Source organism: Ailuropoda melanoleuca, chromosome 3 (genome assembly GCF_002007445.2).
Source record: "Ailuropoda melanoleuca isolate Jingjing chromosome 3, ASM200744v2, whole genome shotgun sequence".
In the NCBI taxonomy this organism is placed as follows: Eukaryota; Metazoa; Chordata; class Mammalia; order Carnivora; family Ursidae; genus Ailuropoda; species Ailuropoda melanoleuca.
In genome coordinates, this window is record NC_048220.1 from 109,433,167 (window position 1) to 109,455,705 (window position 22,539).

Here is a 22,539-nt window from a genome sequence, read left to right on the forward strand (position 1 = left end):
TAACTGACTGAGCCACCCATGTGCCCCTATACCTGTCTTATTCACAGAATTTTCTGGTAAAAGCCCACAGTGAAACCTTCAAAGTTTCAGTGGACATTAGTGTCTTATTGGTATTGAAAAGCAATGTCAATGGGGAAAACATATAATAATATTTTATACTACTGTACGGGAAAGCAGAAAATCAAATTTCAATATAGCTAACTGCAAAGCATTTAGGGGAAAATGTTCCAACAATTGTTACTAGATGTTGGACACTAAGGCCTCAGATGACAGGAACAACCCCAAAACATACACTGGTTAACTGTGAACTGATCCTTGTTGATATTGGTTCAATGTGCTTCTGCAACCAGAATGAGCCATGAAATGGCAAATCCAAGAAGAAAGAAAGAAAGAAAAAAGACCCAGAACTTAAACAATAAATGCTATTCAGTTTTATGAAAGCAGGAAGCTTCTGTTCCTGAGTTTTGGATGCCTATCTCAAGAAGACAGAAAAGCAAATTAAAGACTCATTAAAACACAGCTACACAAAATTATTGAAAAGACTTGTCCTGTGTAAGAAAAGAAGCATAGACTAAAATATAATAAAAGACTAAAAAATAATAAAAGATAGGATTATGCTGTCTATGGACTTCTTTATAAAAAATCCCAGAATTCAAGGACAATTGTTTTACCAGCAAACAATAAACAAAAGAAATTAATTACTAGTCCAAATGGCTGTCAAGAAAAAATACATAATACATTTTAAAATGTATTAATAAATTCATGAGTTATAGGAGGGGAAAAATAAGAAAAAAAAGTGGATTAAAATGCTACATCCTAGGGGCATCTGGGTGGCTCAGTTGGTTAAGCACCCGACTCTTGTTTTCAGCTCTGGTCATGATCTTGGGGTTGTGAGATTGAGCCCCAAGTCAGGCTCTGTGCTGGGTCTGGAGCCTGCTTGAGATTCTCTCTCTCTCCCTCTGCCCCTCCTCCAACTCCCACTCTTTCTCTCTCACACACATAAAATGTTATATCCCATATCCGATGCCTGTGTCAGAAATAGAAATCTCAAAGCTTAAAGACCAGCATTGAGCAATATCATGGACAGCACAACTCAATGTAGTGCAAGTTTCAATTAACTGTCAAGATTACCATTAAGTGCATTCAATATGGGGATCTGACAAATGTAAAAATTAAGACCTCATATCTAATAATATTTTCTCAGAAAGAAAGTTGTGGGTTAGTGTATGTATTATTCAAACCCATACCTGTGTTTTTTTGGGGCCTATATCCAGGCTTTGGACGAATTTTTCCAAGAAATTCTTTACTGCCTCCCAGGGATAAATGCTGTTTGATTCATCACACACAACCACAACATCTATGAGGGAAGGGCAGGCTACACAGGAAAAATGAAAGAAACAGATTCCATAGGTAATTCAGTCTTCACACTCATATGCAAATGGAACAAAGTAAAATGGACTGGAGGAATTGGGTGGTACTTGATAAATCGCGCCTTCCCCCTTCACTTAAGGCACTGCTCATACCCTCTGCACATTCATCACTTACCCTGAGCTGCAGGTGCGAAGCTGGTTAAGAGCTGAAAATCGGCACTGACGTCAGAACAAACACCAGTTGTGTAATACTGGCTTCCACACTGCTTCGCCCACAGGGGACCACAGGTCTTCAAAGAGAGAGCAATGACAAAACATACGGAAAACATGAGTCCTCTACTTCTCTATTTGTGAAACTCAGAGATCAGTTCTGTGACTTTACAGGATACCAGAAATTGTCAACTCTAATAACTTACAGGTCAAAAAACGCCTCGGAGAGAATGTGTCTCAGAAAGAAAAAGCAAACAGAAGTAAGGGAGAAAGAAGGTGGCAGCGGGGCTGGGAGGCTGGTGTTGGTGGTACTGGGTCACCCCCCAGGCTTAGAGAAAGAGGGTGCTTTCCTTCATCTTCGGTCTCTCAGTTACCGGGGCCTCAGGGGCTGAATCTGTAAATGAGGATACATCATACCTACTATTTTTTAAGGTTGCTGTAAAGATTATACATATGAAACATTTAGAGCAGTGCGGGGTAAATAGCAAAGGCTACAAAATTGTGAGCCAGCATCATTGCTGTTGTTATTCTTGAACAAAGATTATATTGTTCACCTATATTTTATGCTCTCTCTATACCACTTATACTATTCAGCAGAAACCATAGGCCCACAAGCACCAGGACCAGGCAGGAACCTCGGAGTGTTCAGGCTCGTGTAGACGCCGTGATGAATGAAGAACCCAGGCTTCATACACAGGGGCAGGTCACCGCGGCTCCTGCCCATTGCCAGCCTTGCCAGATATTTCCAATTTTCAAGGAGAGCCCGACAGGACAAACTCTTTGTGAAAATCCAGTTAAAAGAAACACTCTATGGGCTAAACAAACACAGTGAGGTTCAGGAGCTGCTAGTTTTTAACTTTGTTATCAAGTATTTATTTGAGGACTTCTGATCCCCTATTTCTACTACCTAAAACCTTCATCCTTGCCCACACCAGACATACTACAATTCTTCATATTCCCATCAACCCAACCTCAAATCTCTCCTTTTCAGCAGCCCTTGAACGCCAAGAACTCCTGCTTCAATTATGATTAAATCATACAGGAAACATTACATTAAATAATACTTAAATTGCTAGATGTAAAAGGACAAAAACGGGAAAGAGAAGTCTGGTCAAGATCTTAAAGAGCATCTACAAAATGTAACATTAGGTAAAGCTGTGGATCAATTATTAAAACTTAACAAAAAAGGGTGAACTTGCAAAAAGCAATTGGAAGAATAAAAAGGAATTTATTTGACCCGGTTTAATTGCTGGTTGCTCAAAGGAAAAGCAGCTGTGCTCATATTTCATGCTCAATGAATAAGCCATAGTTCTTCCTTCTATAAAACTGGTTCATTTTGCCAATTAGTTAGGGGAAAATCACGATCGATGCCTTTGGTTAGTTTACCAAATAACAGATACCAATTATTGATTCCTATATCCCCATCTCCAATTGTTTTTTTTAAATCACCTTGAAAAACAATAACTCATGAAGTATTCAAGACTTTTTTTTTGTTTTAAAAGCAATGGAAAACAGCATTTAGAAGTTGAAATTAGAATATGCCAACTGTTAATGCCAGAACTACATTCCTGCTTTAAGCCCAGAACTTAAGAAGTTTCAAAAAAATGTGATGATTTTCAGTCTTTTCCACATAATTCTTAAGAGTATCTTAAGATTTTGACCTTTTAGGTATGTAAAGGGAGCTTAGCCTTTTTTTTTCCTTTCTCTCTCTCTCTCTCTCTCCCTCCCTCCCCCTTCCTTCCTTCTCTGGTTGCTACATTGGTTGTTAAATTAGTCTCTTAAATTTTCTAACAATTTAAATTACTTTATCTCAAGTTACACATTAAAAATTTTGAAGTACAACCGTAATCCCTATATCTCAATATTTTCCTCTTCCTGAATTTATTCAACCTTAAAAACAAACAAGCAAACAAAAAAAGAGGAAAGCAACCCTATTATAAAGACTTTAGAATGTCATAAACCATGAAGATTCATTGCAATATTCTATTTTGCTTTGAATTACACATATTATAAGCAATAACTGATGTCTGAATACCAATGTCTGAATGCTAGTATCTATTAGTAGAAGTAGAATGACATTGTTAAAAATTGATTATATTTTTAGAATAATTCAGTTATACATATAGGCTTTTAAGTTAGCATGTCAATGGTATAGACATAACTAATGTAAAGTTAAATTAAGCATTCTATGGCTGTCACAGGGTGATATACCTAGGATCATCTATGAGCTCGTGGAAATGTCTAATAAGATTGGGTTTTATTTGCCTTAAAATTTTTTTTGGTATGTGATGGTTTCCATTTTTATATATAGTCAAATCTTTTCAACAATTTCCTATATTATTTCTTCTGTTAGTTCTAAGCTCAGAAATTTTTCCCTCTTTCAGAAAATTTCCATTTTCTTCTAGTTTTTTTATATTAACTCTTTAATTCACTTGAAAGTATTCTTGGATACACAAGTTATTTACCAATTAATTGTCCCCAGACCACTTTGTTAAAGAAGGTATTTAATCTCATTGATTTGGGATGTCTCTTCACAGCATTCTAGAAAAAAATGAGAGTAAACACTAGCATGAAATAAGAAGAGACCAAGCCATGACTTTGAAGATACCAGATTTGCCAACAGTTATAGCAAAGGACTAAAGACAGAAATACTCTTCAGCTTTGAAATCCACTCTCTGAATTTACAGTACCTATCGTGAACGTTCCTACGGGAAGGAGAAATGAAACCTGGAATTCTGCTATTATCAACAAATGCTAGGCATACTTTCCAAGGCAAAGAATTGGTGTTCCTTGTGCTGCTTTTTTCTGAGACATTCTGTGGCAATGGTTTTGCTGAATATCTTAAGAAGTCTATACATCAACAGATGGGTATTTCATGTTGGATATCCATGTTGTATGATTTATCCAAAAGCAAACTCTAATATTTAAATGTCAAGATTTGATTTGATAGGTGGGATGGTGAGAACACACTAACTTCATACTTTCTTGAAATGGATGAGAATTTGAAAGGTAAACACTCACAAGAAATCCTCCGGTTCCCATGTTCCTTGTGAGAGTCAAGCCAAGGCTCATGTTGGTTTTCATTTCGGTAACATTGGGAATGCTTGTGGCAGCTTTCAAAGGGAAAAAGATATAAAAATCGAATAAATCTTCACCATTTATTTAAACTTGTTAAAAAAAAAACCCCACACTGATGTTTATGTGTAGCATTGAATTTACTGTCATATACGCAGTTGCTCACATTATATAATCCCATGTAAAGAAATGAGGGACCTTCAGGGATCTGGTAGCTTGTATACTTAAATGTGTGAGGCTACAGAATGTCAGATATTAGGGAGTGGTGTGTGGAAAGGGCATGACTTATAGGTATTTAAATTAAAAAATTTTTTAAAACAAAGTGCCGGCCAAACAAAACACATTTGAGGACACGATTTGGTCTCCAATTTGCCAACCTACTCTTTTCGAGGTCTCAACAGTTCCATCTAATGCTTTATTCTGGATCAGGAAAAAAAAAATTCCTTAAAGTGTAATCAAAAAATGCCATGCAGTAGAATCTGGACCAAAACATTAGTGAGTGAAATTTAAAAGGAAATCATGAGACTAGTCATGTAAAATAATAAATACACCTCCCTACCTCCTCTCTCCCACTGAACTAGGGCATCATCCACTGTATCCATTCTTGAGCTACGCAACATTGCAATTCTCTTCAATAGTATTATATGCTCAAGTTCTCTAATCTTTGCCAAGCCAACATTGTCACTTTCATTTATCCCCCTTGACCCAGGGTGAATGTTTTATTATCTTTATGTAAAGGTCATTCTTGGAACTTCCTCCTTGTTCTCTCTTTCCTTTGTGTCTTTGAGAAGGGAACAATCTTCCTAAGTCTAATTTCTCCATGGACCGGTGAGTGATGTTAATTACAACCAGTCACTTCTTTTTTTTTTTTTTTAAGATTTTATTTATTTATTTGACAGAGGGAACGCCAGCCGGAGAGGGAACACAAGNAGAGGGAACACAAGCAGGGGGAGTGGGAGAGGAAGAAGCAGGCTTCCAGCGCAGGAGCCTGATGTGGGGCTCGATCCCGTAACACCAGGATCACGCCCTGAACCGAAGGCAGACGCTTAACGACTGCGCTACCCAGGTGCCCCAGATATCTTAAGTCACTTCTATTCTTGACTAATGGTTACTCCTTTTTATTACCTCCTTCTACTCTTCCTACACACAAGATCATCTCCTTTTTATTAGGAAAGTCTTCACTCAACCCTCCTACTCCATAGAACTATTTTCCCAATTCTCCTTCACTCCTCAACTTCTGGAAACAAAGGTCTACCGTTACTTGTAGAACTTGTTCATACCTCACGTGCTCCTAAATTCATTGTGACCTATTCTCTCCCCTCAACGCTACTAGATTCATATTCTCGGCAAGAAAGTTGCAAAATGTGATCTGCTGGAGTGCAGAAAGAAAATAATGGAACTGCTATGTGTGTGTTTTCATTCTTTTACATGTATTTTTTAAAACTTTGTTTCAGGAGTAGAATTTAGTGATTTATTGCTTACATATAACACCCAGTGTTTATTCTTATAAATTTTTTATAATTTTTTAAAAATAAAAAATATATACATTGAGATGACTGTTCAAAAGTTATAGGTGATATGATACATTGGTATGTTATAATAAAATGAACTATATAATAAATTGTTTGAACATTCACCCTTAATGTATACATTTTTATTTTTAGAAACATGTATATGTATATATATTTATAATATGTATTACTTATGTTTTATGTAGATGAGTGTTCAAAATTTTTGGAGAGCACTGATCTAGTTCACCCAATATCTCCCTATAGATGCCAACGGTCTGTACTCAGTCTTCATACCCTTCAGCCCCTGTAGCATTTGACAGCACTGATATTCCTGCCACCTCATGTTTATTGAACTCCTATTATATGCCAGAAATGATGTTAGAAATTAGGTACGCAGAGATGTGCAAGAAACATGCCCTTACTTCTAAGTCTTAATCACTGTTTTTGAATCTCTACTTTCCCTTGATTCCTTAACGCTGTATTTTCCTAATCAATGCTTTAGTTCTTTGGAACGCTAAGACTCCTCAGTGCTGGTTTTTCTGTTTTGTTTTGTTTTTGCATGAGGATGATGATTCAATTGAGTAATTTTTTAGATGCATCAAGAAATATTGCATGGAAATATGACTTGTTTGGCTTTTCAGTCTTGTATCTTTAATAACTTTTTGCATTAATAGAGAGCATCTGAGATATGGATAATTAAAACAGCAATTCCAAACACTTACAAAGTATTCCAAAAAGTGACAATGTTTTTTGTTGGAATGCAATCATTTAGATAAGACCAGAAACAGGTGTTTCTCAGCATCTCTAAATGCAACATTAGTATTGACAGGTCTATACCTAATAGTTTGTTTTAAGGAGGAAGAAAGGTATGGATAGACTTAGTTATCTGTAAATAATCAGCAGAATAACCCTAATCATTGATGGAAACTGGTCCACAATCTGGGGGTAGATGGTCCAAAAGGCAGCACATTTCTCATGCATCTTACTAAATCAGGTCTCTAAGCTGTGCTGGAAATTTGGATACAATTGGACCCCACATGACTAAAGATATAAAGGCAAAAAAGTTGTCTATGTTTCTTTAAGACAGGCTATGATTTTGTTATTTTTTTTTTTTAGTTAGAGTTATATCAAATGAGATCTTGTTATTTGTAAAACATCAGATTGCTAGTTACCACTTACTTTCCAAATTCAGTTTTTCACATGTAGCAGTGGACAGATCAACAGGACATTTATACACATCTCCCATTCGGTTCTCAGGAAAGCCACTCCAAGGTGAACCAACCAGTAACCTAGAAATAGGAATTTTTTTTCATTAGATGTAAAATCTTAGTATAGTTTCTTTCTTTTTTTTTTAAATTCTCTTTTTTTTTTTAAGATTTTATTTATTTATTCGACAGAGAGAGACAGCCAGCGAGAGAGGGAACACAAGCAGGGGGAGTGGGNAAAATTCTCTTTTTTTTTTTAAGATTTTATTTATTTATTCGACAGAGAGATAGAGACAGCCAGCGAGAGAGGGAACACAAGCAGGGGGAGTGGGAGAGGAAGAAGCAGGCTCATAGCAGAGGAGCCTGATGTGGGGCTCGATCCCATAACGCCGGGATCACGCCCTGAGCTGAAGGCAGACACTTAACCGCTGTGCCACCCAGGCACCCCCTTAGTATAGTTTCTTAAAGATTAAAACAGAACAAAATGCCCCACATTTAATTCAAATTTTTAATAAGAAAATAGTTCATATTTGTTCAGCTATAATTTGTTCTTTTTCTTCTTTCTCTTAGCTGATCAAGACTCTTAATGAATATCTGCAATACGTTATAGAAATATAATGGAGGCCACAAATGTGATCTGCATATGTTAATTTAAAATTTTCTAATAGTCACATTAATACAATAAAAAGCAAAGGTGAAATTCAATTTATTATGTTTTATCTAACTTGATATATCCAAACTAGTATGCAATCATTATAAATAAAGATTATTGAGCTATATGACATTCTTTTTTCCATACTAAGTCTTTGAAATTCAGTGTGTATTTTATCTTCAGAGCACAAATCAGTACGGAGGAGTAACATTTCAATTGCTCAGTAGCCACATGTGGCTAGTGGCTGCCATATTGGTCAGCACAACTTTAAAGAATGAACAATATTAAAACCAAAAGCAAAAACTAACATTTGTTGGGCGCTTTTCTTGTCCTAAGTATTTTCATATGTTAATTTACTTAGGGAGCAGATGAGTTATCTAAGTGGTTTTACTGTCTATGTAAGAGGATCCTTAGCAAAAACACAGAGCAAATATACTATGGAGCTTTCCTACATGTTTGAACCAGGACACAGGACGCAGAGGCTGGAGACTGGTGTTCACATCCTCCTTTTGGTTAGTTTCATTTCCTACAGAGCTTCTCCAACTAGAGACAAAGTGTTTCTCGGTGGAGTCACTCACCTAACATTTCTGGTCACAGAAGAATAGACAGAAAGTGTCCATTCTTATCTTCAGAATCTATAGTAGGTTAATTACTCAGCAGCGTTCAGTTACTAAGGAAGCGTATTTTATTCAATGTTTTTTTCCTTGTCAGGGTTGGAAGATTAGATGAAACTTAAATTCTTTCATGAGCCGTCTGTATAAATATTTTATCATTGTTGATTAAACAACATGTGCCTCACACTAAGTGCCACAATGGATACAAAAAGACTAAGGTGCATGCCTGTCTACTAAATCTAGTAAAGCTGCTGAAGATGCATGACAAGTAAAACAATAACAATACAAATGAACACAAAGATATAAATAAGTTCCTCTCTGGAACAAATATTAAAATTGTCAGAGGATGTAAAAATGGATATTGAAGGATGAAGGTGGCAGTCATCATTCTCAGCAGAGGGAAGAGTGTGAATAACCATGGAAAGAGGAAAATACAGATTATTTTGAAAGACAGTTAATAATTCACACAGTTACTGAGAGCTATGTGTAACTGATTCTGAAGCCCAAGCTCTTAACCCTTAGCTTATTCTCCTTTCTCTTAGCTGCACAAAGGCCTGGCATAGGGCCCAGATTGGGTAATCTATCTGGACAAATGGGCTGGGTTCCAGAATAATAGAGGAGTAGATCTGGAAACGGATAATCGGGACACGTCTACCGCAATAAGGGTGTGGCTGTGTGGTGTGTAAGGAGGCTGTGGACTGGAAGGATACCAGCCAAGGTCAACTTGTAAGAGCACATCCACATTGTGGGCCCAGGCTGTACTGTTCATAATGTAGGTAAGAGCAGATTATGTTTAAATAGTACTAAAGGTAGTAATTTGGGAGACTTTTATTATGCGTATTTTCCATCCATCCTCACCAGCCCAAGAGCAGGAAACACACTGAAGAGTAAAAGTTAAGTGTTTCTCACCTAAAATTTAACCATCTTGTTCTTCAGAGACTTCAGCTGTAAAGCACCATCAGCTACCTATTTCTCAACGAGAAAGCTCAGAAGGCTACTTGCTGTTTTCCCTTGACTAAGTGTTCTCTGGACACATCCCCATCTCACTTCCTCCAACCTCACCAGAGAGTTTGGGATTTGATAATCTCACACTCAGGAGGGGGTATGACATCTCCACTACTGCTGTGAGAGCTGTGGCCTCCTACGTTCAGATGGGAAGAAGAGAGAAAAAGAAGCATCTGCATAACCGTGTGCCTCTACAAAAAGGATGTGAAAGTACTTGTAAATCTCTTGGAGAATACATGTAAATCTCTGGCAGTATGATGTCATATTAAACTCTTAACACACGACAACAGATAACAGTGGAGAACCAGATCATCTTGGTGACTGGTAAAGAACCAGGGTGTTCTCATCATCTATGACTCATTCTTTCAATATGGCGAACTACATTAGTCAGTAGCCTCCAGGTCATGCTAGTGACTACAGAAAATGTTTCAAGACCATCATTAACTCCTTTATTGGCAACATTTCCAGTAGACTCTCCTCACTTCTACACGCAGGCCTCAGTGAAATCCTGGTTCCTGACAATTCATCCTCATAAGGAAAGGCTATGACATCACCGGTGGCTACTCCAAGGGAATTGTGACATTCTTATATTAATCAGACAGGAAGAGGAGGGAGGCTGGTATTTTTATCTATAAAATCTTCTGTAATCAGCTGTAACAGGAAGAAACATGCCAGGAGGAAATGTTACAAAGGCGGAGGATAGGATAGGTGAGTGGGTAAACCCTGCTGGACTATGGTAAAACTTCTTTGAAGGAATGGATTTAACATAATCCCAGCCAGACAGAAGAGCTGAATGAGCAGTCATGTGTGCTGATTCTCAAAACAAAACAAAATCCCAAGATATAAACTCTCTTTCCTACAGTGAAACTGGGAATTCTTCCAAGACGACTTAAAATAACACTTACTGTTCAATTATCTTGTGGGGAAATAGTGATTATGAGAGTTCCAAAACATAGCCAATTTGCCCACCTCCAGTGGAATTCAAAATACTTTGTTTAGTTAGTAAACAGTATTTATGGTGGTGTAGGTAGTTTTAAACCCACAATCCAGGGGCTGTTATAAATATCTTCCTTTGGTCTGTGAGTCTATAAACTCTCCAAGTGTTCCTTTAATACTCGCGATTTTTCTAGAGATTATTGACAGAGGTGTACTTAAAATAGTAGGGCAAAACATGTTTTCTTTGATTCGACAAACGTTTATTGAGATCCTGTGGGGCTGAAATTTTGCACAACTCCAGGGGGTACCATTTCCATATAAATTCTATTTATATGGAAGGCTCTGGCCTTGTTGAGTATGCAAACTGTGAGGCTGTACGTGGTGGCCAGACCTACTATGTGCCAGACTTGATTCTAGGCACTGGGGATACATTGGTGAATAAGTCAGTCAAACATTTCTGGTCTCACGGAGCTGAAATTCTAGTGGGAAAAGATAGACAATAAATTTAATAAGTAAATAAAACATATTGTGATGATGATCAGTGCTTTGTGGCAAAGAGCAGCAGGATAAAGGAGTGTGGCGTGGAGGGTATTGTAATCTTTATTAGAATGGTCAGGGAGGGCCTCACTAAGAAGGTGCCATTTAAGCAAAGACTTGAAGGAGGTGAAGGAGTAAACCATAAGACTCGGGTGGAAGGTTACTAGGCTATGGGAACAGCTAGTGCAAAAGTCCTGTGGTTGGACCACAGTGTATGAGGAAGAATGTGGGAGGTGATGCAGTCAGATTGGTAATGAGACCAGATCCCGTAAGATTGGGATGAAATTCTAAGAACATGGCTTTGCCTCTTAGTGACATGAGAAAGCCATTGGAGGGTTTTTAGCACAGTAGTGATATGATCTGACATATTCTAGAAGGATTTTGAAGACTGCTTTGTTGAGAATTATTGCACCGGGCAAAGGTTAAACAGGTAAAGCACTTCCGAGGCAAATGCAAAATCCAGGAAAGAGGTGACGAGGGGCTCCTACGGGGCTGGTGAAAAGTGATCTTATTTTAGATATATTTTAAAGGTAGGGCCAGCGGGATTTCTTGAGAGGTCAGTTTTTAAATACGCACACCCATACACACGCACGTGCGCACACATACAGTCAAGGATGACTCCGAGTTTTCTCTGCTAAGAAACTAGAAGGAAATAAGTGGTCATGATCAGCAAAGGGGGATACTCTCAGTACAGCAAGATTTTGAGTTAGGCTAAGCTCAAGAGCTTAGTATGAACTCTGTGAAGTTTGAGATATCTATCAGACATGCAAGGGGATATTTTACTTAGGATTAGAAGCCTATTGTATGTAATACGTTAATGTAAGAAATTTCAAAGTCTAGAGTGTAGAAGTATAAATATTATTCCTTACATCGTTTAGTTCCAAGCCAAGGATGACACAAGGGGTCTGGTGAGTTCTATATAGCTACTTGCTTCCTGCTTGTAATGTAAAAGGAGTTTATGATGCAAAGAAATCACCCGTGAAGACTTCAAGTCTCCAGGAAGGAGGAAGACAGGTAAAGAGAGTTCATTTTTAGCTCCTGGTTGGGAAATACTGTTGTTATAAATTTAATAGTTAAACCCTTTGGCATGTGTTGAAAGGCAATTTTAGTTTCTAAGCTTCATTATGCTGCCTCAGACTCCTTCGGCTGCCAGATTGCTTCCTTAAATAGGGGATGGCTAAACCCTCAAGGTCTTTCAGTTGGTGGAGTCCACCAACCTCATTATTGCTAAAACATCTTAAGCCTATTGTTCTGTTTCATAAAAAGCCTGAAAATCAGCTCTTGCACTGGAAGCAAATGAATCAAATAAAAGCTGATTCTGTTATGTTGACTCATCCAACATGAGGTTTTTCTAAAGTTAAAATCAAAAGCTGGTATATTCAATTTAAAGCCTTGTGATGATATAATTCCACATTCTTCGAAGGGAAGGAATGACTTTTAAGACCACCACATTTTTCTAAATCAAAGCCCATGAAATAGTACCTTTCAACAAGGTGTTTCGGCAGATGGTTGTTTTATCAATGATAAAATTTGGAAAAGCAACATTTATAAACTGCTTCATAGTTTATAAAGTACGTTTTATGTACACTGTCTTCTTTGATCCTTATAAATAGAGGCCAAGTGTCACAACTATTCCTGTTTTCCTATAAAAAAACCAAGTCTAAGCATCTAATTGGCAACAAAGTCTAGATCTGCACCAGTGTCCTTTCATTCCAAACCCCTGATTCTATCATAGTAAGTTCTACTTAGAGCTCTTCTAGAGGGCAGGTACTCATTGTTTGCCCATCTTACTGGCCATAAACAAATTAACAGTTTCCACCTGTGCCACTTTGTATTCCCCAAATCCCTCTTCGGATGGAGCTAGACTGATGGAAAAGTTTCAGACAACTGGCCACCAGGAAGGTGTGCATGTGTAACCCTCATTCGCTTTTAAATGAACTTTGTTCCCGGAGCAGACATTCAGGCATTAACACAGTGGAAAGCTTTAAATTATAAGACAAGCTAGTGAGGCATGGAGAATTTTCACAGATCACTGAAGGTCTCCAGACATTTAGAAGTAGCAGATCTATTCTCTATGCAAGTCACAAAAGATGGGTGTGTATGTGTGTGTGTGTAGGTATACACACAAATTTGTGTCCAGAGTAGGGGAAGGGAGAAAGAAGTCAGAGCAGGGGATATTTAAAGCGCCTTTTCTATTACAGATTTTTACTTATGATAAATAACAGAAACCATGGAAAAAATTTAGCTACAAATTTTATTTAAACTTAGGTGGAAAAGAAATGAACAATCAACACCAGGGTGGTCCATGGGGTTCTGAAAGGTACTTGGTTCACTCTTCTGCCCCTACTGGCTGCCTAGAGAAGGCCTTTGTTGCTAGGAGACATGCCATTTTGCACATCTGTATTAACAGTGTTGAGTGATGGTTTAGTTATATGGCAATAACATAATAATTATTTATAAAAATATTAAGTTTTGAAGCTTAAAAGTATAAGACTATTACAGTCAGACTTCTAATGCCTTTCCAGAATCAAAAATTGGACTAAGTTACAAGTTAGTGAAAATAAAAATGTAATGAAAGAACAAAATGGAATATATATGCCATGGGTTTCAAATGAAAGCGTACTCTGAGAATAAACAAAGTAAGCATGTTAAATGGCACTGCCAGGATAACCTAATGGCAAGAGAATTTTATCTTTGGAAAAAGACATAAAGGATGATATTGGCTAATATTTAAAGGCCATAATGAAAGACAAAGACATGATTATTTTGGAAAAGGGATCAGAATAGCATTCTTGGCCAAGAAGAAGAAGAAATGGACTGAAGCTAATCCAATATTCATGGAAGCTAATCGATGACAGATGAGAAATGGTTGAGAAACAGGCGGTGGAGAGAGGTAGGGAGGAACTTGTTATTAAAAATCCTGATTTTCTTCCTATGCATTTTTACACAGTGCTAAGGATAGTCTTTCACATATGCATAGTGACTTAGTGGGTTTTTTTTTTTTAATGGTGGATGTATTTCTTTTTTTAAAAACAGTGGATATAGTCTATTTCTGTTTCTTTTTTAATTTTTATTTTAATTCCCATTAGCATACAGCGTAATATTAGCTTCAGGTGTACAATATAGTGATTCAACACTTCCAAACATCACCCTGTGCTCATCACAAGTGTCCTCCTTAGCTCCCATCACCTATTTCACCCATCCTCCCACCCCCCCACATCCCGTCTGGTAACCATCAGTTTGTTCTCTATAATTAAGAGTCTGTTTCTTGATTTGTTTTTTTCTCTCTCTTTTTTCCCTTTGCTTATTTGTTTTGTTTCTTAAATTCCACATAATAGTGAAATCATATAGTATTTGTCTTTCTCTGAATTATTTCAATTAGCATTATACACTCTACATTCATCCATGTTGTTACAAATGGTAAGATTTCATTCTTTTTTATGGCTGAATAATATTCTGAGATATATGCATATATATGTGTGTGTGTATGTGTATATAGGAATATATATACATACATACACATTTTCTTCATCGATTCATCAATAGATGGACACTTGGGCTACTTCCATATGTTGGTTATTGTAGATTATGCTGCTATAAACACAGGGGTGCATGTATCCCTTTGAATTAGTGTTTTTTTTTATTCTTTGGGTAAATTCCCAGTAGTGCAATTACTGGATCATAGGGTAGTTCTATATTTAACTTTTTAAGGAACCTCCATACTGGTTTCCACAGTGGCTGCACCAGTTTGCATTCCCACCAACAGTGCGAGAGGGTTCCCCTTTCTCCTCATCCTTGCCAACATCTGTTGTTTCTTGTGTTGTTGATTTTAGCTATTTGGACAGGTGTGAGATGATATCTCATAATAGTTTTGATTTTCATTTCCCTGATGATAAGTGATGATGAACATCTTTTCACGTATATGTTGGCCATCTAGATGCCTTCTTTGGAGAAATGTCTGTTTATGTCTTTGCCCTTTTTAAAATTGAATTATTTTTTGGGTGTTGAATTCCATATGTTCTTTTTTTTTTTTTTTTTTTTTTTTTGTAGGCTCATGACCCTGAGATCAAGACCTGAGCTGAAATCAAGAGTCAGATGCTTAACTGACTGAGCCACTGGGTGTCCCGAGTCTCGTAAGTTCCTTATATATTTTGGGCACACTAATACTTTATCAGATACATCATTTGCAAATGTCTTTCCCCATTCAGTAGGTTGCCTTTTAGTTCTTTTGATTCTTTTTATTTTGATGTAGTCCCAATAGTTTATTTTTGCTTTTGTTTCCCTTGCCTCAGAAGACATATCAAGAAAAAAATGCTATGTATCAAGAAAAAAATGCTATGGCCGATGTCAAAGAGGTTACTGCCTGTGTCCTCTTCTAGGATTTTGATGGTTTCCTGCCTCACATCTAGGTCTTTAATTCATTTTGAATTTATTTTTGTGTATGATGTAAGAAAGCTTCTCTCTTTTGCATGTAGTTGTCCAGTTTTCCCAACATCATTTGTTGAAGAGACTGTCTTTTTCCTGTTTTACTGACGATTAACTGACTGTATAGTTGTGGGCTTATTTCTGGTGTTCTATTCTGTTCCATTGATCTGTGTGTCTATTTTTGTGCCAGTACTATACTGTTGATTACTACAGCATTGTAATATAACTAGAAGTCTAGAATTGTGATGCCTCCTGCTTTGCTTTTCTTTTTCAAGATTGCTTTGGGAATTCAGGGCCTTTTGGGGTTCCATACAAATTTTAGGATTGTGTGTTCTAGCTCCAATAATGCTGTTGGTATTTTGATAGGGATTGTACTAAATGTGTAGAGTACTAAATGTGTAGATTCCATACAAATTTTAGGATTGTGTGTTCTAGCTCCAATAATGCTGTTGGTATTTTGATAGGGATTGTACTAAATGTGTAGATTGTACTAAATGTGTAGATTCCATACAAATTTTAGGATTGTGTGTTCTAGCTCCAATAATGCTGTTGGTATTTTGATAGGGATTGTACTAAATGTGTAGATTGTACTAAATGTGTAGATTCCATACAAATTTTAGGATTGTGTGTTCTAGCTCCAATAATGCTGTTGGTATTTTGATAGGGATTGTACTAAATGTGTAGATTGTACTAAATGTGTAGATTCCATACAAATTTTAGGATTGTGTGTTCTAGCTCCAATAATGCTGTTGGTATTTTGATAGGGATTGTACTAAATGTGTAGATTGTACTAAATGTGTAGATTCCATACAAATTTTAGGATTGTGTGTTCTAGCTCCAATAATGCTGTTGGTATTTTGATAGGGATTGTACTAAATGTGTAGATTGTACTAAATGTGTAGATTCCATACAAATTTTAGGATTGTGTGTTCTAGCTCCAATAATGCTGTTGGTATTTTGATAGGGATTTGTACTAAATGTGTAGATTGCTTTGGGTATAATAGACATTTTAACAATATTTGCTCTTCTACTCCATGCGCACGGAATATCTTTCCATTTCTTTGAGTCATCAATTTCTTTCATTAGCGTTTTATAGTTTCCCAAGTACAGAAGACTGTACTCTTGGGTTTTTTTTCCTAGAGTGGTTTAGTGTTTGAAGTGCTTTACTTTTTTTCCCTTTTTTAATCTAAACTACAGATTTTATTTGGATTTCACCAGTGAAGTGCTTTACTTTTATTCTCTCACAAGGCGCTCAAAACATTCCAGTTTGGTAGGGATGGCCCTCTCTTTGTGCTCCAGAGAGGTTATGTGACTTTTTCAAAGTCACCCAGCTAGGTCTGGGGAAGCTGAGGGTAAAACCCTTGTGCTCCGGCTCCTAACTTACGTGACAAATCACTGTCTATGAGAGCATGAAGAGACAGATGGTAACTGCCATCTCTGTCCAGGCAATGCTGTTTTGTAACAGAAATTTTAATCCAAAATACTGAATGAAGTTGATCTTAGTTTATAAAGTTTATATGAGAATAGAATTAAATATTTTTATAAATGCCAATTACCTTCTGCCACTCTCTTCCTTGGATACTTAAAAAATATGTACACTTGAAACATCTTATCTCTGTTTTGCATTAATCTTGCACATTACTTCTTAGCTCTGTAATCTTAGGCAAACTACTTAACGTTTCTAAGTCCCAGTCCCCTCATTTGTAAAAGGAGTAATAATAGAGCCATTGTGGGTATTATGTGTTCAGCAAAGAAAGAGTACTCAGTACTTTTAAATACTGCAAATATCAGTAAATACCAAGTACTGTTATTACCAACCTACATGTGGCATACTCTTTGATATGTGTTATAGAATGAATGTTTCTTATTCATCTAAAATTCTCTTCCATATCTCCTATAGACAAGCTGTTATATTTATAACACACATAGAGCTTTATTCCTATTTTTCTTAGTTAAAAAGTTAGAACTATAATATCAGCTCATATATGAATGGAATTTTTTATTGGCCATAACACATATTCATTATATTTCTCTTCTTTTCTTAAGGAACAAGTATGCACTAGTCCTTGCTGACAAGAAATTACATCTCTCCCGCTGGAAATACCCCTTGTTGCCAGACAGTTTTTGTTACACAAGTGACTGTTCTAAGGTTTTTGAGTCATATAATGAGCTCAGCCTGTTCATGCGGCAGGCCTTTGGATTAGACAAACAGAGACAGTACATGTCACCACAAGCTTCCAGGAAATGACTTTAAACATATCTCAATCCTTTGTATAATTGCTTCTGATAAGAATTGCATCATCTACATTTGAACATCCTGTGTGTACAATGGGGGCCTTGGAGTGACACTGAAGGGGGAGCAGACCACAGCTTTACTTAGAGAGAGGTGCTCTGCGGCTCTGCTTGGGAGGTAATCTTGCATTTAAAATCATGCAGCTTGTCTGAGACTGTTAAAAAAAAAACTCTAGAATTCTCAAAGCCACATCACCACTATTTCTAGAGTGAAAGTCCACAGTGTAATAAAAGTATAATAAATAAAATGAGCAAAAGCATCCAAATCATTTTGTTAAAATCTTGTGCATCCCAATGTAAACTATGCCTATAAATTCTTAGAAACAAGGGATCTATGGGACAGTTGAAGTTGTACTTGAAAAATAAGGAGTGTGGTTTAAGAAAACTCAGAGCCCTAAGTGAGATGTCAGAAGGAAGGAAAGGGCTGAGAGATACAGTTGGGGCTCAACAATACTGACCATAAAGAAAGTCAAAGAAAGCAGAGGAAAAACTATCCAAACAGCAGCTTCAGAACAAGCAGTAAGAGAGTAAAAACAAAAAAAAATAAAAGGGTGTGTGTGTGTGTGTGTGTGTGTGTGTGTATGTGTGTCTTATATAAGTCCAAGAGAAAAAGACTCGCAGTTATTAAAGGAATTCACAGTAATCCCACTCTGTGCCCAAAGTTAACTTGATTAGTATCAGGAGGAAAGTTAATGTTTAAACAGTCCTTCCCACATTTGCTACTTCCATAATGTCTGTGCAGTTGTCATAAATTAGGAGTGGAGAAGGGCACAGTGCCAATCGTCAAAACAAATAGGCAATTCTGGATTCCAAGTTTCATATTATTTTCCTTGAGCCTGAGAGCTGTGAGAGCCGCCTGTCCTCGCTGTGGCCCACTCCAGCCCTGCAGTGGGACATGCCACCTGCTGGATCCTGCCACAGCCTTGTCCTCCATGGCAAAGCATGTTGGCAGGGCCAGGGTAATAAGAGAGGAACCAGGAGCAAATCTTGTCCCTCGAGTGTCCCACGCCTTGGGAGGAGAGAATGAACTTTTAATAGTAAGATAATACTATCACTGAAAGAACACCAACACTATTAACCACGTGGGGTTGGCCTTTATTATATATCTTTATATCTATATAATATATCTGTAATATCTATAATATATCTATATTATATCTCTGGTATTACTCATGGCTGCCAGCTCTGCATATCAATCATCCGCTTTGACTCTACTCCACACTCCTTAAAGGGTAAGGTTGATGTTTTCTGCTTTGCACCTCACACAGGGTCCAGCCTGTGAGGGATTAGCAGATCATGTCCCTGACGCGGCCTATTCTGCTTCTTTGCTTTAACAAGGCCAGCACAGCGAAAGGACAGACTGGCACACCAGGCCAGCTTTGGTTCTCTTTCCTTCCAGCTTTGCACTGCCACAGGATTTAGCCTCTCAGGTAAGACAGGTACTCTCCCTTCTCCTCTTCTTGTGTTCTGGGTACACTCTTACCAGCTGGTGTTATAGACAGGCTTGAGGGAAGTAAGGCTAACATTACACCTTACCAGAAAGCTCCACACTGGAGCTTTAAAAGCACTAGCCCAGCCGGTAATAGAGCTGTGCCTTGTTCCCCAGGAGTCATTGTCCTGTGCTTATACGTCTTTCAGGAATGTCATGAGAAGGCCACGGTAGGACTTAGGAATGCCTGCTGTCCTTGGTCTGGACATAACCTGATCAGCACCAGAATCTCATCATAATTTGCTAATACAGTCATCTTTTAATAATGTTTTACATGCTCAGAGAGAATCATGGAGGGAGAAAGGATGTATGGCTCCCTCTTACTTTCCCGGGACTCTGCCTGCTAGACTCCTGTCAACATTTTGTCCCTGTTGGTCTTGCTCAACATCCGACCCCCTACTGCAGTGTGGCTAGTAGTCGAGTTGCCTTCCAGTCCTGGCTAGGCTTATCTTCTCTAATAGCATCTCCTACTAATGGTGGCTCTTTCTCTCAGATTGACCTTGTCCCAGAAAAAACCACCTTTAGCTTGTCACTTAAAAAGAACCACCTTAAGCTTGATGGCACATTGTCCTCAGCAAGGCCATACTTATGAAGCGCACCATCAGAGTCCCTCCAAAGGTCTTATTCAGCTTGTACTTAAGTCACACTACTACAGTTCACTCTGTAGAGGATGTCAGGTGAATCACTTGGAAACAGGACTTTCATTCAGTCATTCCGCAAATAATCACTGATCCCCTACTTGGTGCCAGATAACACTCTGTGTTCTGAGTACATGCCATTGAAAAAAACAATGTGCCTCTTTTCAGAGACAGGGCAGAAGACAGACAATGAGATATAAACAAATAAAGGTGATTTCAGATACTAATAACGACTATAGAGAAAATAAATCTGTGTGGAAGGCAGGAGAGTGGCTGGGAGGTGTGCTGAGTGTTCATTTAGGAAGACATGCTCTGAAAGGTTTCTGTGAGGAGGAGACACTTGAGCTGAGACTGAAAAATGGAAACCGAGCAGCCAAGTGAAAATCCTGGGGAGAAACGCATGTGCAGAAGCTTTGATGTAGTAATGAGCTTAGTATGTTCAGGGACAGACAGAAGACACAATTCACGGAGCACAAGGTGAGGGGAAAAATCATGAGATGGGACAGGCAGACTGAGACCAGATCATGGAAGATCCTTTAAGGAATTTTAATGTATTTTAATTGCAGTAGGAAGCCACGGAAGGTTTTAGTTGAGGCAGTGGCATTATTTGAATCATGTAGTGTGAATTCACAAGGCTGACCTGAGGGTAAGAAGGGAAGCAGGAGGCGGGTTGAGAAGTGGTTGTAGCAGTAGCCGCAAGGGCTCGTGTTGGCTTTGAGCAGGGGCTGCAGGGAAGACGGGGGAAACCAACAGTCTGTTATCATATGTATTTTGGTGGTGGCGTCAACAGGACTGGCTAATGGATGAGATATGGAGGAGGTGACAGAAAGAGAGGAGTCCAGGATTTTTGGTCTCATCAGCTGGTGTAGAAAATCAGATATGATAAACTGGGTATGTTTAGTAGACATTAACATAGTAATGGTTATGGGTGTCTACAGTTCAGGAAAGAATCAGGGCTGCACATATAAAATTGTGGGTCATCAGCAACTTCATCTGCTAGATTTCAAGGTCAAACTATACCAACCATAGCATCTTTCTAGCCTTTTGACTACAGTTTACAGTTATCAAAGCATAAGCTAATTGTTAGAGATGCCCTCTCATATCCTTAATGATGTCAATAATTTTTACTCTTTGGGTCTTCAACCAGACCATTCTTATCCTCTGGCCAACTGACAAACCACAACATACTTTACTTTCCAAGTCTCCTCATATTAGTTAATGCTTTTCTCCTGACTATTCATCTCCTCCCCTTAAAACCTACCTCATGATTCACCTCCTTCAGGATGCCTTCTGAGACATAATACCCTCTTCAGTGATAATTTCATTTTGTTTCTTTATCACACAGATAGGCATGCTCCAAAATGTGAATAATTTGGATTTTAAATGTGTCTTTTTTGGGGCATCAAACATAAAGTTCTCACAGAAAAAAGAGACTTAATTATAGCTCTTACTTGATAAGCCAACAATAGCCCATTCAATCAGTGGAAGGAACTCTAAAAGATCCAGATTTGAAGCTCCAGGGTAAGTCTGGAACCTTCTGCGGCAACAGGGAGTTAAGGTTCTAAAGGCAGGACTCTTGTGACCAGTGGACATCAAGACTGGCAAGAGAGGATCCACAGTTCTACCTAAAGACAACTTCCAGAATCATCTGAATTCTCCTGCATTGATTTTCATTATTTTTTATGGGAAACTTAAGCCAGCAATGAGGGTATATATTTCCACCCATGAAGGTGGTGTATATAAATGTAACCATGGTTTAAATGTAACCATTAAACAGTATTAAATAGCTGGGGGCACTTCCACGCAAAATCAAATGATGCAAATGCACTAGAGAAAGGTAACTTCGTAAATTTTGCACAAAGGCTTGTGAGGGTCCTGTGCCACACAGAGGAGGGAAGGTTGATTTAGAATGAAGCCAGCAGACAAAGCCTTGCTGAAGGAAAAAAATTTAGGGAAAAATTCTGTCATTTAGAAATGGCCAAGAGGCAGCATTAGTTAGCTAACCATTTACAAAGCTCAAGGGTGGATACCAGTTTACAGAATTAGATATGAAGACAACTCTTATCTATTTATCTATCTATCTATCTATCTATCTATCCATCCATCTATCCATCCACCCACCTATATATCCCCTTCTTCTCCTTCCCTCCTTCCATCTCTTAATTAAATGGTCAAAACTGCTACTATGAATTTACTATGGAATATTTAGGGAAAGTTTTCTATCTAGGTTTTTAAAAAGTACCATTACACCCTCTCATTTATTATCAATCTGAAAGTTATCAACTCTCAAGGATAGATCCTTCATTTAAGGATATTTGAGGGCTATTTATTAATAATACATTCATGGACCCATTTGAAAAAGCTATTAAATAGAGTCAAATATTAAATTTATTTAGTATTTTTATTGAAATCATAAAAAGAATATTCTTACCAGTTGCCTTTTGGATTTATAAACTGCTGCACTGCGTAGCCGAACTGTTCACTGGAAGGGCCGGAAAATATCTTTGCTTCTAGGAGACCAACATTGTATGCCAAACAACAATTTAAAATGCCTGTTAAGAAAAATGAAAGCAGTCCATA

The 22,539-nt window shown here is 37.8% G+C and overlaps 1 protein-coding gene across 1 annotated transcript in view; it reads right to left on the reverse strand.

Annotated features, from left to right (window-relative positions):
• Positions 1 to 22,539, reverse strand: part of ITGA2 (integrin subunit alpha 2) — a 109,097-nt gene that overhangs the window by 60,020 nt on the left and 26,538 nt on the right. The window contains exons 2-6 of the mRNA XM_011227850.3: positions 22,391 to 22,511; positions 7,346 to 7,455; positions 4,602 to 4,693; positions 1,546 to 1,660; positions 1,248 to 1,375 (exon numbers count right to left, since the gene is read on the reverse strand). Of these exons, the coding sequence (XP_011226152.2) occupies positions 1,248 to 1,375; positions 1,546 to 1,660; positions 4,602 to 4,693; positions 7,346 to 7,455; positions 22,391 to 22,511 (566 nt within the window). The remainder of the gene's footprint in view (positions 1 to 1,247; positions 1,376 to 1,545; positions 1,661 to 4,601; positions 4,694 to 7,345; positions 7,456 to 22,390; positions 22,512 to 22,539) is intronic.